Source organism: Athalia rosae, chromosome 1 (genome assembly GCF_917208135.1).
Source record: "Athalia rosae chromosome 1, iyAthRosa1.1, whole genome shotgun sequence".
NCBI classification, from domain to species: Eukaryota; Metazoa; Arthropoda; class Insecta; order Hymenoptera; family Athaliidae; genus Athalia; species Athalia rosae.
Window position 1 is genome coordinate 3,244,600 of NC_064026.1, and position 16,466 is coordinate 3,261,065.

Consider the following 16,466-nt stretch of genomic DNA (forward strand, 5'->3'; position numbering starts at 1 on the left):
AGAAGCAAACTCCAATTCGGTACCAGAATATCTCTGCAGTACGTGTATGTAGAACACGCAGTTACACAAGTTCCTCGTTCAATTAGTTTCCATGGAAAGTTTCGGATTAAACACTGAAAGTGTTATGAGCCTCTCATGACGTATGCTGATTGGTTTAAATACTGGATGCTTCTGTGCTCTGTCTCTCTCTCTCTCTCTCTTTCTATCTCGCCCTTCCCGTTTCTCTCGCTGTCGCACTCTTTGACCTTTTCTACACCCGAGCGAAACTTTCTTCGCTAACGAAAAGCACTTTTTCCAATTTTACTGCACTGCAAACTCGACTCAGTTTTTTTTTTTCTCTTTTCGTTGATCGAGTGAAAAAGAAAACCGTTTCATGGATTTTTCCGATCATCGTCCTTCTATCGATCTCTATTCACGGATGTTCTTTTTTCTATCTTTCAATAGCCATTTGTACCTGATATTTTTTCCGAGTGTGGGCAAAAACGGGCGCTGCACGTTCATTATTAGCGTCCGTTTTATACCCCGCGGTGAAATTTGAGCCGAAAAGCTGGCACCCCAGGTGGAATATTAACAATGTACGCTATACACATTCCACATACAATGCGTATTTCGTTCTCTAGGAGAATGCATCGTGGTATTTTAATGGAACTGACCTCGGGATCTTTAGAGGTGCAGTTGGCGCTGAAATTTCTAGAGATAACAACAAAAATAGACGAAATTTCTGTTTCACACGCGGCTTTGTACAGAAATGAGCGTCGATTTAACGTTATCTACTCACACACAGCACACTCGTTCCGTTACAGCATACGTTCGATGAAATCTTTGTACTGCACACCTTGTGATGCGAAAATTTTTTTACCATAAAATTGTTTGTTTCAGTTCGCAGCTGGTATGGGTACAGGGGGACCGGCTAGCAGCGTGAGTTACAGTAGCGTGAGCCAAAGTAGCGATGGTACCGGAAATACGACGGTTGGTGGCATGTGACGTCACGCAGGGGCCCGTCAAGGGCCACGCCGTGACCGGGCAATCCGTTTCCGGGATACGTGATTGTAGGCCGATCCGGAACGAAGATTGTTCCGCGCCTCAGCAACTACGTCTTCGATGCAGGAGAATATCAACGTAGACAACGGTACGGAAAATACGATTGCTTCGAGGACGTTGAACACCCGTTTCCGACACGTTCGCTACCATCGGCGTCAACTGAAACCCGTAAAACGATCCCCGTTGCTCATTGAAATTCTCATTGATATTCGCGCCCTGGAAAGAAGGTGCTCGAAATCTTCTATTGGGCAGGTTCACCGCTGCGCCGAATGGACGATGACTTTACCCTGACGTGATCAATTATCGATATTCATATTTTAAATATCTATGTCAGCGAAAATTGACGGTTTGTAAATATCAAGAATTTATACGTCGAAACGTGAGATCCGGTCACAGGCTCGGATCGATCCTGTGTCAGACTTTTTGAAATGAAAGAAATAGAAAAGAAGGAAAGTCTCTCACAGGTCTGTCAGCGATTCGATTTTTTGTATACGTGTTCTATTACATATTTCCTTTTTTTCCTCGAGATATAATAATTTACTGGTAATTTCTCTCTCTATCCCCTCCTTTCGCCGAGACGAAGAAAAAGGGGGGTAAAAAATGAAAATGAAAAAAGTTAAAGAAGAAGAAGAACTTCCCCGTTACACGTGATGGCGAGTCATTAAAGCGCAATGTCAGCTGTACAAGAGGAGAAATGTTGAACATTCCGTAAACAAAGCACCTGCTAGATGCTAGACGCGTACCAAGTGTCTACATAGGTATACATATACGTTATACATATACCTATCCAGGGTATATGAACTTATGTAGCGTAATTTCTTTTGTTCACCAGCAACGTTTATGAGACGTTATAAATCAGTCCTTTCCCATCCCTCCGCTATAATATAACTGTGTACGGCGAGACTCGCGCCCCCACATGTTAAATTCTTCACGAATCTTTGCTACGATACTCGAATTCTAATTATTAATAGCGTGGAATAAGTTTTTCGGATATACCTATGTATTATAAAAAAAAAAAGAAAAGGGAGAAGAAATACCTAAAAAAGTGAGAGAAAACTTTCAGTTCCATATATGTACACATATATATATATATATATATTACTCTGTGAACCTGCAGGGAGTTTTGATTAATATTGAATTGAAAAAGATAAAGTTTTACCATTGCAAGAATTTACCATTACAGGTCGTCTTTGATACACCGACTTCTGTCTACGTGCGGGGTGCTCGAGTTCGTGAGTTCTCTGTACATGTAGCCAAACACTTGACCGCTTTCCGTATGACGTCTTGATCATGAATTTATAAGATATATCGGGAACTCGAGAGGTGATACTGCCTCCGGCGAGAGTTTTCAAACGAATGAAAGTAACCGTGAACTGTCCACCCATATACACCGTACACCTTTGCGACATGAAAGACGCACTGTCAATGAGTCGGAATCAAATGATAAAAAATTCAAAATTGGTAAAGCTTCTATTTTGCTCGTCATTCCTGACAAAAAAAAAAAAAAAAAACCTAGGTTTTTCCAAGTCAGAGAACTGAATTATATAATGTAATTTATTTCCTAACTATGTAAATATATTACGTAAACCGTTACTAATAATTATATACACCAGAGCAACCTATTTAGCTCAGAAATGAATAAATGAATAAGTCATTATTAAATGTAAGTTAGGATCATTGAAAATTATTGGTAACTATACATGATATGTGAATTTAATAGTCGGATAAATGTTGCCGAATTGATTGGTTTCTTCTTTTTTTTTTTTCCATTGTCGATGTATACAGAGAAGGGATCAGCAGTTTTCAGAATGTTTCTTCGTGCCAAAGATATGATTATTTAGTCTTATTTTCCTATTTGAACGAAAATGAGAAACCAAAGATAACCGATCTACTCAATATTTTCAAAAGACTAACGCGTCGTGATGGCGAAGAGAAGAAGATTTCATTTGGTTGTATTCAAGGTGTAAAATTACTGTGTAAACCTCCTATCAAGTCAAATATGTATATTATAGTTCTCAATCGTACTATGTTAACTAGTGGTATACTGTATAGAGAAAAAATAAACTAAAGTGACTATGAATAATAAAATTACGGTGAATCTTATATTGTAAATCAATCGTAGACTGATAATTATTAAATAATAATATAATTACACTATAATTTGTATTTATATAATGGTGCGTACAATCGCTAGTATACTCATTAAATAAATTAATGAATGAATATGAAATAAAGAACATACTCTTCCTTGACTGTGACGTTATATGATATTCGAGAAGTGTAAATAATGATGATACCAAAATCATATTATAAAAAAAAAAGAGAAAAAACCCATTGATACCTTTTAAGCGATAATTATATGCTAGGCAATTGATCGAACTTTCAATTATATTGTGTAAGAAAAAACAAAATTAATACCCAAACCGTAATATTATGTCTCTCGATATGCTATCCTTTATAATAAATAATATATCAAGAATCTAAAATGCATTTCAAAATTCTTTATTGTGTCTCGTTTATCAGGATCAAAACCTACCAAACCTGCTCCTCCACTTAGATGGCAGCACCAAGTGGATTCTGTGTACTACCCTTCTTAGCTCACAATCAGAGCTTTTTGAGGGTGGGGGATGCATAATGTCCTGTGGTCTCGTAAATCTTATACAGCGACAAATGGATGATCACTTGCTTATTTTTAGGGGTAGTTTCGTTCGTTTTACGTATTCGAATTTTCCGATCGAAATACCAAAAATAACATGTAATTATTTCCGATTCTTGGCCTGAAAAATTAATTGGGGCTGATCAATCAAATTACAGCTGATTTCCGATATATTTCGGATTTATGAATCCGAAATCGAGGTATAAATTTTTTCTCCGAACGTTGACTGCAGAATTCTGTAAAATAACATGAAAATCTATGATGAAAGCATTGACTGAAGATTTGAAAGCTCTAGCAGTAGGCAATACGAATTCTACCGCGGGAGCTTTTATCGACTGAGGTACGTAGAAGCGCAGCGCACAGCCACTAGCACAGTTGATACTAGGTGCAGTAGTGCAGAGTAGTATTTCTGGGGTTCTGCGTGTTTCTGATACGCCGCAGCTCCGAAAATGATTTAATTTAATGTGTTGTATATGAATTAAACTTCGTGAAATTGACAGATTTTTAATCAAGGTAATTCTATCATTTGATATTCCGATTCTTTTCCATACGCGAAATGAAATCTGGTGTTGTCACGATCTCGAAATTATTTCTAAATAAATTATAGGTTAGATGTGGAAGCACCAGGTTTAAGCTTCACTAATTTTTCACCTAATTAATCTGAGGAATTTATTGAACAACTAGGTTCTCTTTCTGTAAAACTGAATTATTCATAAATTCTCAATTTACTTACAGAATGTCGTGGGTAGCGAACAGTATTTCTCTGGCAATTCGCTCATGGACACCACAGGTGACCGCAGTTAGATTTCGTTACCACGCGGATAAAGTGGCTCGAGGTCCACTTATACGCCGATATGATTGGACAGACCCAACATATCGTCGTGGACTACTTCCTCATATTGGAGCAGGTAAAAAATTACCGATACCAGACTACCGTCCAAAAGATGCTTGGAATCGAAAGAGGGCATTGTTCGGTCAGAATGATTACATAGATATTTTGGGGAATGAGCAACTTCATCCCACGAGAATTCTTTATAATGTACCTGCCTGGCTCAGAGGTGTCAGCGGTAACGAATACCAGGTGTTGTTGCGTAAAAGAAAAATGTTGCAACACGGTGTATATCCTGTTGCAAGACCGACCAAGTGGAACGAGCTGCGGAAGAGAATACAATATCTCTATAGATTCCTCAATCAGAAGACCAAGACCGGCTTTTGCAGACAGTAAAAGGAGGTATAGATATGTTTGTATCATCTAATAAGTTGAAATATCTAATAAAGAACTAGAATAATCGTATCACTCCGCGTATTAAAATTCAAATGATATGGCCCTTGGGAATTTTTTCTTGTGACAATATAAAATAGTAAATTCATTTATTGACAAATAATAATAATTATTATCATTATCCAAAGGATATACAAATTTGTTCCACAGTAGTGGAAATCGCGTATTATAGGTATACATAGGTGTAGGTATGGTGCGATTTATTTATAACACTATTATGGTAAAAAGACAAAACAGTGGTAATGTTTATTTACAAAATAATAGTGTATAATGCTTTATTTTTCAAATGATTACTTGAAGGATACCTAATTCATTACGAACCAAATGGTTTTGTAATAATCTAATGCAAGGCTGTAGTAGGTTTAGTAAGTACAATTGAGAGGAAAAAAAAGCTGGAGTTAATTTGTTAGCAAAGGGTAAGGTGAACTGTAAAACTTCCACGAAAGCATAATGCGCGTCATGAGTTTTTTTTTTTTACGCGAAAATTATTCGCAAGCAATTAATTCGTTTCATGAAGTTGGGGTAACATTCTTCAATACCTTCAAACACGCGCAAATTTGTCCTCTAAGTCTCACGAGTTGAATGTACTATTGGTTGTTAATTTTTTATTTATTGTGTGGTTACTTAGCGTGAAAAAGTACCTAAAATTGAATCATAAATCACTAAGGGACTCTAGGGTGACTACCGGACTAACTGAGGTTCAAAAACTTTCAAGAATACCTTTGATATTGCGAGTGACTTGTGAATTGAAAATTTAATACTGTCAGTGGCACCCAGTATTGCAAAATTCACGTTCACCACGGCATATGGTAAACAATACATAGACAATTCTATAAGTCTGTGAGATTACGAATGAGAAATCGATTGAGATGTAAATTGATTTATTTATGTACATGACCTAATGGCAGTTATTTTTTCTTTTTTATCGTTATTGTTTCATTTGAATTGATGGTAATTCGACAGTCTAGATATAACAAATATTAGCTAACACGCGCAATGAAAACTTTCTGTATCTATCGAATATATGTCAATCCATCACCTGATTTACAGACAGAAAAAAGCGGACATACTTTATTGAACCGCGAAATAAAATCTGACGAATTTTATTCATCGCACCTGTTGTCAAACAATATTGCGTAGTAAAAATTGTATAGCTGTTATTAATTCCGTGACTCGGTTAAAAAAATCGTCAAAACGATACAAACATGTTGACGCGCTTTAACAACGAATATGAATTTTTCTTCATTTAACGCGAAGAAACTTTATGAAAATCGAAAGATACTTGGTTTTTAATTACTTCTTACACCTTGAGACACGCCGCGCCAAAGTCGGTGTCTCGAATGCAGGTATTATCATCTATTACATCAAACCAAATCTTTGAGAACATGAATCTAATTACAAATCGCATTCTAACGAATATACATTCTTCTGTTTTCAATAAATAGCTACAGTCTCACGTCACCAATAGATTATGGCATCTGCTCAATAATGAATTATTCAAGCTGCCATTTATGAGTGTAATTGATTAGCGAATTGATTTTTTTAATAAAGTGACAGTGATTCATAAATGATTTTGCAGAAAAGACAACACGGTAGTTTCATAATGCTTACTCGCGTCAACGTTTCTCAAACTATGCCTCTCGTTTGGATAGACCTGTAGTTCGTACGGTTTACCAGCTTTTACCAAAGCATTGATCAATTGACTGGTGTGAAAGAAATGTACGTTTTCATCTATGAGGCCGTGGATGATGAGTAATCTGTTTTCTTCTTCAGGGAATTTATTGATATAATTTAAGACCGATCCCGTCGCGTAACCTTGGGGATTATTTTCCGGCAAATCCATATAACGCTCTGTATAACCTGTATCGTACAAGTTCCAAGACGTTACCGGAGCTCCTGCTATAGCCAGCTGAAATTAAATAACACCATATGATTACGTGGATCAGATATAACGATGGAACGTTCATTTGTCAAGTTTTAATATCGTAGGATGAAAGATCAGTACCTTGAATATATCGGAATATTGCGTCAGTCCCATCAAACTCAAATATCCTCCATAAGACCAACCATGAATTGCAACTCTGGACATATCAATACACCCTGTCGTATCGGCCAACCACCGTAACACTTCAACTTGGTCAATCAACTCCACAGTTCCCATCCTTCTTTGTAAGTAGCTTTCAAACATTAAACCTCTGTATTGCGAACCTCGAGAATCAATAAGGACCACCGAGTAACCCTGTGCAGCCAGCATATGCATTCGCAAATGTCTCATGCCCTGAAGAGTATTCGGGTATTAATAATAAATAATTTATAATAACTATGTAGGCTATTTTTCTACTTCATACCTTGAATGTGTTAGATACCAACTGAACCTCGGGACCACCGTAAACATTCAATATTGTTGGATATCTCTTGCCTGGCTGATAATTATGTGGTTTAAATATCATAGCAAATATTGTTTCTCCAGATTTTATTTTGTGTGTATAAATTTCTGGGGCGAATAATTCGGACTCAGGTGCTGATGGTTCCAGCAAGTATCCAACAGGCGTAAGAGTGATACTCTCTACCGTCCAGTCTGATTGAGATATCCTAAATACCTAGAATGGGTAATCGATTTTACATCATGATTTCTAGTTCATTTCTATCCAGATCAAATGAAAAATTTCATAGACATACCTGGCAAGTCGGTAAGGTCTTAATAGAACTATAAACAGCAACGAGCATAGTACATTGCTTATTGAAATAAACACTGTTATAACTATAGCCCGGTCTGGTGAGCAGTCTTATCTCCAATGGACGGCATAATGAAACGGCGTAAACGTGCTGTTCTAATGGTCCTTCTTTCAGACCAGAAAAATAAGCTATTGAATTAGTTTCATCGACCCACAAGTTTCTACCTAATACTTCCCAATTGCCTTTTGTGAGTGCAACTTTTGATATCACTCGGGGTTGAAGAAAAACATTATCCATTCTATCTAAGGGCTCCTCTACACCGCTCGTTAAACCTGAAAAATGAATCGTTTTTTTGTTTAATATTCTGCTGGGGAAGTTAGGGTGGTTATGAATTACTTGATTCACAAACTAACCGGCTATACTCGACGTAATGAGATACAAATGTCTAAATCCAGTTTCCTCGCTACCCCAAATAAACTTGACCTCTGTGGGGTCATCAGATGGCAAAAAATAAAGTAGATCATTAACATTTATCCACACGTTACTTTTTTGTGAGTATATTACTTGGACACTAGCAGATGATAGCGTAAAATGATTTTCGGAATTGTAAACGTTTGGGGGAGGTTCACAAAAGTTGTCCACGGACAATAATACCAACTCAAGCGTTTGCTGTCGTCGATCCAACAGCTGCACCCAAACGCTGTAAGAATATTCGAAAATATTTAGAATTTTTAACACTTGCTTGTGGAAAAGTAACAGAGGGATGTTCATTAACCAACTCACTATAGTGCATCTGGTGTCCAGCCGACTCGAACTAGGTACTCCATCCATGGAAACATAATGTGTAATGGATATTGTAATTCTAAGATCTCGATATCGACTATCTGCAAGGTTTCTGACAACTTGAATTGCACCATTTTCAAATTACTTCTTGCGTTTGAAGTACCAGCTCTAGGAAATCTGAATTCCTCGATTTCACCAGAGTTTGATGTGGAGGATGGAAAACAAAATATTTCTACATCACTTTCATCAACTTCTTCGTAAACTATTCTATAAATCCCATCAGTCGATTTAGGTTGCCACCAATAGCCGATGAACCTGTAAATTGATGCGTAGTATGTGAAACAGTGCATTGCACGAGACCTGATACAATACGCCAACCAAGTAGTGTTTACCAACCTCGTAAATTCTTCTTGCATAACATATGAGGGAGTCCCAGCAGTTAACGGATCCTCAGCTAAGCTTCTTCCGCCTTTTTTTGCATGGGTAAGTCTGACAGAAGAACCGGTAATACTGTGAGACAAATGTAAGTCGCCAGCACAAGTATGGGCAACCAAAGCGTGATTCCACGGGCAAATTTGTGGACATAGTTTAGCACCAGACATAGACATTCTTAATTCAGATGGGAAGAGAGGACCTGGCATACTCCCAGTATCTATACACTGATAGAGACTACTGGCTGCTGGGAAAACCAATTTCCCACTTTCTGCATGTAATTCATAACTTGTAATGCCCCATGTGGCTAGTCTCTTTCTTTCCCAGAGAAGTTGCTCTTCTCGTGATAAACGATTTACACACGACAAACTAAAATTACGAGTTTTCACGTCATTTTACCAGTAATCCAAGTCAATTTTGTATTTACACAGGTGAGGTACTGATGTACACTCCGAGTTATTGACACTATTATAATCGTCACTAAACACACAAACTTGCCTTTGAAAATTTGCCTCTATAACAGGCTGCCAATTCAGTTTATAACCATTGGCATTATCTGAGTGAGCTATATCAACATACAATAGCGTTGTTTCCCAGCCATTTGATGGTGTACTCAAAAAATATATTCTCGTCCTATAAAAATGAATAAAATGTTATCAACAGCCTACTTATTTATTCCCAATAACACTGACGTTGAAAAGCCTTGATTTATTCGTACAATGAAATTTCAAAATACAGCATACAAAAATTAGGCCGACATATGCTCACAGGAAGATCAAGAGCTATTGGACCAGGTTTATATTTTGTACGATTTCTGTGGTCAATTGAAGACTCAAGAAAGTGAATTAAACTAGAGCAGCTTGTGGCTGACAGCTGAAAATAGATTTGTGGTTCCTGTCTTACCGTCCATCCGGTAATGTTCTAAAAGTAATAGAAGCTGGTACAGATGCAGCGGAGACTCCAGCCAAACGTCTTCTGAGTTCGCTAACAACTCCTCGAAGCTCGGACCAGGATTTTTTAGTGCTACCATTTTCAGCGATGTGGCTGTCTCCACCTTCGACACAGCTATCCATGTTTCTCTGATCACCTGGCCTTTTGATCGAAGGTTATGTGATTCGTGAAATAAAATCCTGTACCAGAGACATATCACAAGATTTTTCCTGAAAATAACGACTAGTTATAATATTCGGAAAGTACGTGTGACAGGACGACCTCTTTCTCTGTTACATTTTGTCGAGGGGATTTATTTATAGGTTATTTTCGTGAAAGCGGTTTACTTTCACTTCTGAATAATGTAGGTATCTTAAAGGTTACAATAAAATCTTAGTTTTTGACTGATTAGTGACAATTTTTCTCTCATCGCTAGATAACAATGACTTTATAAATAAATCATTTAGACTGCCAATCTGTCAAATATTCAAGGATGACACTTCTGTTTTAAAATATATACTCGCCTCTACAATCTGCTTTCTTATATCTTAACAAGTGTTATTTATGAGAAATTGTACACTTCAATTTACGCTATCAAACATCAATCGCCTTGGTTCATAATCGGCTAAGACTTTCTCAATCCTAAGTTTACCCTCTTATTTTCATTACCTTTTAAATAATGTTAAAAATAACTGTACCAGACAGCAATATTTTTTACACTTCTTGTGTTTCTGTCTCTCCCGGTCTCCAAGTTATCTTCCACACACTACGCTACGATCGCTACGATTCAACCTACACCACATCAGACAACGAACATCAGCTCTCTGCACGGTTTTCTTCAGAAGCTTTTACCCATCGTGGGTTCTCAACCCGTCGATACGTTTTGCCAGCGCGACATGATAAGTACTGCTGAAGGGACCCGCGAAAACGGAAAAATTTATTCAACAGTTCCCAGATTACGGAAAATATCAATAAACATGAATCGAGGAAGAAAAAAAAATGCACCAAAAGCGAGAAGACGAGACAACAGAACAAATAATCGAATATCAGATTGTAAAAGTTTTTAACACGTAGGAATGGATTCATGAATACTTAATGAGCGCTACCGTAGTCAAATATTATTCTATCATGAACAGCAGCAGCTGAGCGTGAAAATAAATTTTTCATACACAGCCGGTTGTTTGCGAATTGTATTATTAATTGATAAGTTTTTATTTTTTTTTTTTTTTTAATTTCCGACACAGTAATATCAGCAGCATCGAATATTTTGACAAACGTTTATACGCGTGCGTCTGTTTGATAATATCGACGAGGACTATGCAATAACAAGAATTTATAATTGGAAATTATTCACACGGGTTTATCTCATTTAAGGAATAAATCGTTCCACTCGTTATGCGTTCTTTTTTCCAGAATATAAGAATTGATAAATAAATGAGTTCATCGGTATTCAAAATATAATACGGAAAAGAAGCGTGGACCGTGCGATAATGAAACAGAAGACAACGTTTCTTATAAAGAATGAAGCGAAGACAGCCGATTTTTTCAACGAAATATTGCTTATCTCAGAAATATCTGTATAGAGAAAAACTTAGCCGTTGTTTCACGTCGCATTGCTGTTATAAAAAACTAATATCGGATCTGTCAGTTGCCGGAAAATCGGTTATCTATTCAACGTCATATTTTATTTCTACGATACATACGAAATAACACCGCAAATCTACGTATAAAGAGGTAGTTATCGTCAACGGAAATTTTTCAAAATCTTTATCAAATGCCATAGATTTGAAATCTCCTTCAGTCCCGATAGTAATCGAAAACTTCTATCATGCTCCACTGACGCGAAACCGAATTCGTTCTTTTTACGGCTGACCTAATATATAACCCGCGGCGATTGCAAATTCAACTGAATTCTGTTTACTAAAAATATCATTACGATCCAATCGACATGGTTGGATGTTCCGTAATTTACGTAGAATACGTTGACCGACGAATGACGTGAGGAAAAAAATTTCATGAATTTTGCAGCAGATTCCAAATGGGAGCGAAAAATACCCGTCCGATAAAATGTCCGTGGTTGAGACCAGAAAATATCTTTGCCGATGAAAAATCTCAACTCTGGACTCTGAAACTTCTGAAAAAACATCCCGAGGTAAGACAAACGATGAGCCAAGACAAATTTTATCTAAAATCATCTACTGCCCCACGTCTCGATAACCCCTTCTTATCCGTGCATATATAATTATAAATAATCCCGTTTAAAAACGATTATAATCCGATCGATAGCGCTCGGATTTATTCTCCAAATTTATTCAAGAGTTGTTCGCCTGTTTATTCATTGCTCGTACGTTGTATCAAGGTAAAGTTTTTCTCGGTTGCTCCTTGATTAAATCTTCGAAATCCCCTACCATACGAAACTGTGTCGACTATTGATGAGCTCCAGCGCGAAAGTATGTCCCAGACCGGTTTTCTGCGTACAGTATATCCGGACGGCAAGAGGGATATGGTATAGTCGCGGGAAAGTGAAAAACTGGAACTGCTGTGCAATATCGTTTTGTTTTTCTCTTATACCTTTCAATTTTCTACGATTATTTACCCGGCACTTCAATAATTTTTTTTTTTCTTTTGGAGGGCGTGAAATAACACATTAAGATTATTATTAAAAAAAAAAAAAAAAAAAAAAAAAAAAGAAAAACTATTTCTAGAAGAATCTTTTGTTGAGTATTTTCTTTCCCATCTTTCTGACTTTTCTTTGTCTTTTTTTTTCATTTTTTAACCTACCGATTCCCCCCCTGTAATATCAAGCAGATTTCAGATGGCTCCCTCGCTTCCATCTCGTTGGAAGGAAATCTCGGGATTAGTGGATTAAACGGGATTAAAACTGCGTTTCCTCGGCATTTTTTCTACTCAAGTAAAACATACCGACTGTCGAACATTTCAGGGCTCGAGGTCCTATTATATATAGCGTTACGGATCTGGCGAATATGTATGAAACGAAAATTTGATTGTGCGTGGAAAACTTTACCATTATATGCTCGTACACGTGGATAGGTAGCAAAGACAAAAAAAAATAAATAAAAAACAAAATTGAATTAAACAATAGAAGAAAAATTGATGAGTCATTTCGATTCATTTGGTGTACAATCGACTGTCACTCTTCCCTTCAATCCTCTGACGGATGGCCTTTACAACGTTAATTAATCAATCCTCCCTCCATTATAATTATAACGTAACCCCTAAGCTCGCTTGATTATATTCAGCTATTCATCCGGCCTGAAATCCGTTACTTTCTTTGAGGTACCTCGGAGAAAATCGAGCAACAATAGGCGAGGCTGCAAGATTCATCAGCTTTACCGTGTTACAAATTACGGGGTGGAGAGGTCAATAGTTAGCCAATTTTCATAAATGTAGAATGGAAAATCATCGGTCCCTATAGTTAATTCTTTGTAAAGCGCATAGGATTGCAAGCCACAGGCTTATTTCACGTCACCCTTTGATCTCTTCATCAGTAAATGATAGTTGAGCAAGTTTATAGATCAAAGAAAACGTCATTCACGCTTCGCAAGATCTTTGAATGGGATTTATTTTCCGTTGCAATTTAACCCTGACGAATGCATAGAATTGTATGGAGTTTAATTGCCCGGGGCAGATCCTGCTGATTATTTCGCGTAGGACTTTGAATATAAACCGCGATGGGTATAAACGCGTTCCGCGCGATACGCTCTCATATCGCATCTAATACTCGTAAATAAAACTCGATATCTAATACGCTTGAAAGTTGAATAAACTTTGCGAGAACTTTGGTTTCACTTCGTCGTCAAGTTTCTCACGGTATTTTCCCGTGTAGAACGGCAGCGATCCTCGTAGTTTTCTTTCGGAATCAATTTCGGAACCTGCAACTCTATACGTATACGTATATGTATATGTATATGTATAGTCTGTACTCTGAGAACTCGCAGCGTGAGGAAATAAAGCGGAAAAATCGATCCTCCGGAATTCGTTCATTTACGGAGCCTTGAAATGAGAGTGTTAAGGTGATTTTCATATACCAACTTACTTCCGCCTCATGTACCTCGGATATCTGACGAGTATTTTCATTCCTTATTTCACTCCGGGTGATAACGAGCTTCCTTGAGGAATTGACGTTTCAGCCCTCCTTCTTCGATTCTGTCATTTTTGTTATCTCTCGATAATAATCGGATGCGGCGGGAAATTTTAGAAGCTCTCGTTCGCTGGAAGTGAAAGACGAAAATGTAAATTCGTCTTTCACTTTATTCAATCAATTTGTCATCGGATCTGCGCGAAAGCAAAAATTTTTTATTTTCCACGCTATATAAGTTGACGCACGTGTACCTCGGGTATAAATATAAACTAAAATTATCCGCAATTTTCGTATAATCTACGTGTTTACACGTGTCTCAAATTCAGGGTTCGTTACAATCGCATTAGATGAAATACGAGATCATAGTAAATTGAATGTTGAAAATATATATATATATTACGAGCGTATACATATAATGGGCATACGTTTCTTGCGAATTCGATTGAGGAAATTTTTACGATAAACTTACCGATGTATCGAATTCTCTCTATTTGTATCAGACGGTTCGTAAAAAATACCAAAAAAAAAAAAAAAGAAACAGACGAAAGTATAAAGGAAAACCGGTGAAAATCGCTGCCCTCGCGTGCTCCGTGCTCAGTTTCCATCGTTCCGATCTCTTTTAATTCCGTTCCACACTCCCAAGCCTCATCTCATTCTGTTTCTGTTTCTATTTCTATTTTTCCCTCGCTACGAAATCCCCTCCGCCCCTCGCCCCGGAGGTCTTCCCTCTTTTGGAAAAGGGAGAAGAACGGTGTTGCGATGTAATGAATAAGGCACACATACAACGCCCCTCTACTTTAAGGGCGGCTGAGGCTGCGAGGGGTGGGAGCCAGCGGAATCAACTAACGCCCACGTGATCGATACGTTGCAGGCCCGACAGGAATTATACCGTACAGATGTTGAAACATTTTCCAACCGGATTTCGCAACCCTCCGCGCAACAAAATCCAAAATCTACGGTGTCCGATTTTTCCACAATACCCAGACGAGAGCCGGGGCGGATCTGGATTCCAAGGTCCGAAATTCCGCCGAAAAAATGAAGACAAGGAGAAGAAAGGAAATAAATGAAATGAAATGTGGGGGAAAGATTATATTTGTCGGTGTAACATTTATGAGATTATGAATGAATTCATGGAGTAGGGATCGATGGGCCCTGGATAACCGGTAGGATGTGGCTGTTATGGTCGTTAAGTTATTTCAGAAACACCCTACAGTACGATAATGGAAATGGCAGAGAAGAAAACAGCGTCTGCCCGAGCCTGAGGGCATCAAAGATTTAAACCTCCTTGCCTCTCAGCAACGGCGCACCCTCGGTAAGTCGGAACCATCCCCTACTGAAATTGCCCGAACAACACACGAACGATTCCGACGATTTCCGAATATTCTCGAGGGCCAACAAGGATCACCGAGCACTCGAATGATCCCGCGGAGCCCCTCGTTCTCTGCTGCAGGATATCTCCTTAACCGGGTCCTCGGTTGAGCAGAATCCGAAACTACCGAGTTTACAACGAATGCGCACTTGGATGGAAAATAAGGGACTATGCACTTGAAACTCTAGCGCACCTTTCGACGAACGATTCGTCTATCGTGTACCCCTGTAAATTCCGCCAAAGGGGTACAAGTATTTTTAATCCCTCGCGACAAACCATTCGGTTTTGTTCTCTCGCTATTCTTCGTTACCGAAACATCGTTTGATGTCGTTAGCATGAAACAAATTTCGGGGGTTGTTCGTAGATTGTTTTAAGGGCACAGGGTTTACAATAAATACCTCGGCAGCAGCTATACAGCGGTCCGTTTGCCGCGGGGCTCGGTTTCGAGTATTCGACTTTTGAGAAAACTCGAAGCTCTGAATACCTATTCGGCGTATACGTAACCGAGGAATAACATACGGGGTACGTAAGGTGTGTCGTCATATACCTACACACGTGTACTACATTATACATGGGTCCTAAATCCCCGCGACAATCGACGTGGAGTTCCACGTGCTGAGATTTGCGCTTCTCTCCGTGGATACACGTTACATTATTAATCGTCCTATTCATCCGCCCACTGCCTCTACCCGCGCTCAATTTTCGCGTAACAATTTTATTTTTCCTTTATCTCTCATAAATGTTAAAAAAAAAACAATTATTTACGAGAAGAGAGGGGCCACGGGTAACGCGAATCCAAAGAATATAATGGAGAAGTAAGAAACCGGCCGTAGGACATTTTTTGCCACAAAGATCAAGTTCTTTTCTATCCTCCATTGTCGAGGCGAATGGTATATCTGCTGCTATACCAGACCTAAAAATGACGTAAGTTGGTTGCGTGAAAATTATTGCATCGAATATGACACAATCGCTATTCAAACTTCTCACCGGTTACGTCGTCGTTCCTAACTCCGCCTTTATCAGAATCGTCCGATTCGGACCTCCATTGAAACGCGGGTATCCGTTGTCCCGTGTACGAGTAACTACACCGTACAAAAAGGGTGGAATAATAATGATAAAGTGGTCGCAATTCTCGCATAGAAATCAAACGTACGAATGTGTACGACGTTTCCAATCCTTTACGTACGCTACTAGC

General features: G+C 38.3%; 3 protein-coding genes and 1 long non-coding RNA gene across 5 annotated transcripts in view; 2 read left to right on the top strand and 2 right to left on the bottom strand.

Moving 5' to 3' along the window:
- The window catches only part of LOC125499734, a 67,223-nt gene extending 64,894 nt beyond the window's left edge, over positions 1–2,329 (bottom strand). The window contains exon 1 of the long non-coding RNA XR_007276717.1: positions 2,201–2,329. This is a non-coding gene — a long non-coding RNA (uncharacterized LOC125499734). The remainder of the gene's footprint in view (positions 1–2,200) is intronic.
- Positions 1–3,896, top strand: part of LOC105690781 (dopamine receptor 2) — a 102,996-nt gene extending 99,100 nt beyond the window's left edge. The window contains exon 4 of the mRNA XM_048648974.1: positions 880–3,896. Within this exon, the coding sequence (XP_048504931.1) occupies positions 880–984 (105 nt within the window). The 3' untranslated portion in view covers positions 985–3,896. The remainder of the gene's footprint in view (positions 1–879) is intronic.
- A 155-nt stretch (positions 3,897–4,051) lies between these two features.
- Positions 4,052–4,991, top strand: LOC105690825 (39S ribosomal protein L51, mitochondrial). The gene is made up of 2 exons (XM_012408946.3): positions 4,052–4,210; positions 4,433–4,991. The coding sequence occupies exon 2, from the start codon at positions 4,434–4,436 to the stop codon at positions 4,920–4,922; it is 489 nt and encodes a 162-aa protein (XP_012264369.1). The 5' UTR covers positions 4,052–4,210; position 4,433; the 3' UTR covers positions 4,923–4,991.
- A 60-nt stretch (positions 4,992–5,051) lies between these two features.
- On the bottom strand, positions 5,052–10,779 carry LOC105690824 (dipeptidyl peptidase 9). 2 transcript variants are annotated; one of them, XM_012408945.3, is made up of 10 exons: positions 10,470–10,779; positions 9,774–10,030; positions 9,369–9,503; positions 8,835–9,239; positions 8,439–8,753; positions 8,069–8,355; positions 7,659–7,987; positions 7,328–7,579; positions 6,985–7,257; positions 5,052–6,888 (listed from the first exon to the last, which is right to left on the bottom strand). In XM_012408945.3, exons 2-10 carry the CDS (start codon positions 9,941–9,943, stop codon positions 6,541–6,543), a joined length of 2,514 nt encoding a protein of 837 aa, XP_012264368.1. In that variant the 5' UTR covers positions 9,944–10,030; positions 10,470–10,779; the 3' UTR covers positions 5,052–6,540. The 2 variants fall into 2 exon arrangements, with proteins under 2 accessions (XP_012264368.1, XP_048504929.1); XM_048648972.1 differs by lacking the exon at positions 10,470–10,779 and adding an exon at positions 10,325–10,463.
- Between the last annotated feature and the right edge of the window lie 5,687 nt (positions 10,780–16,466).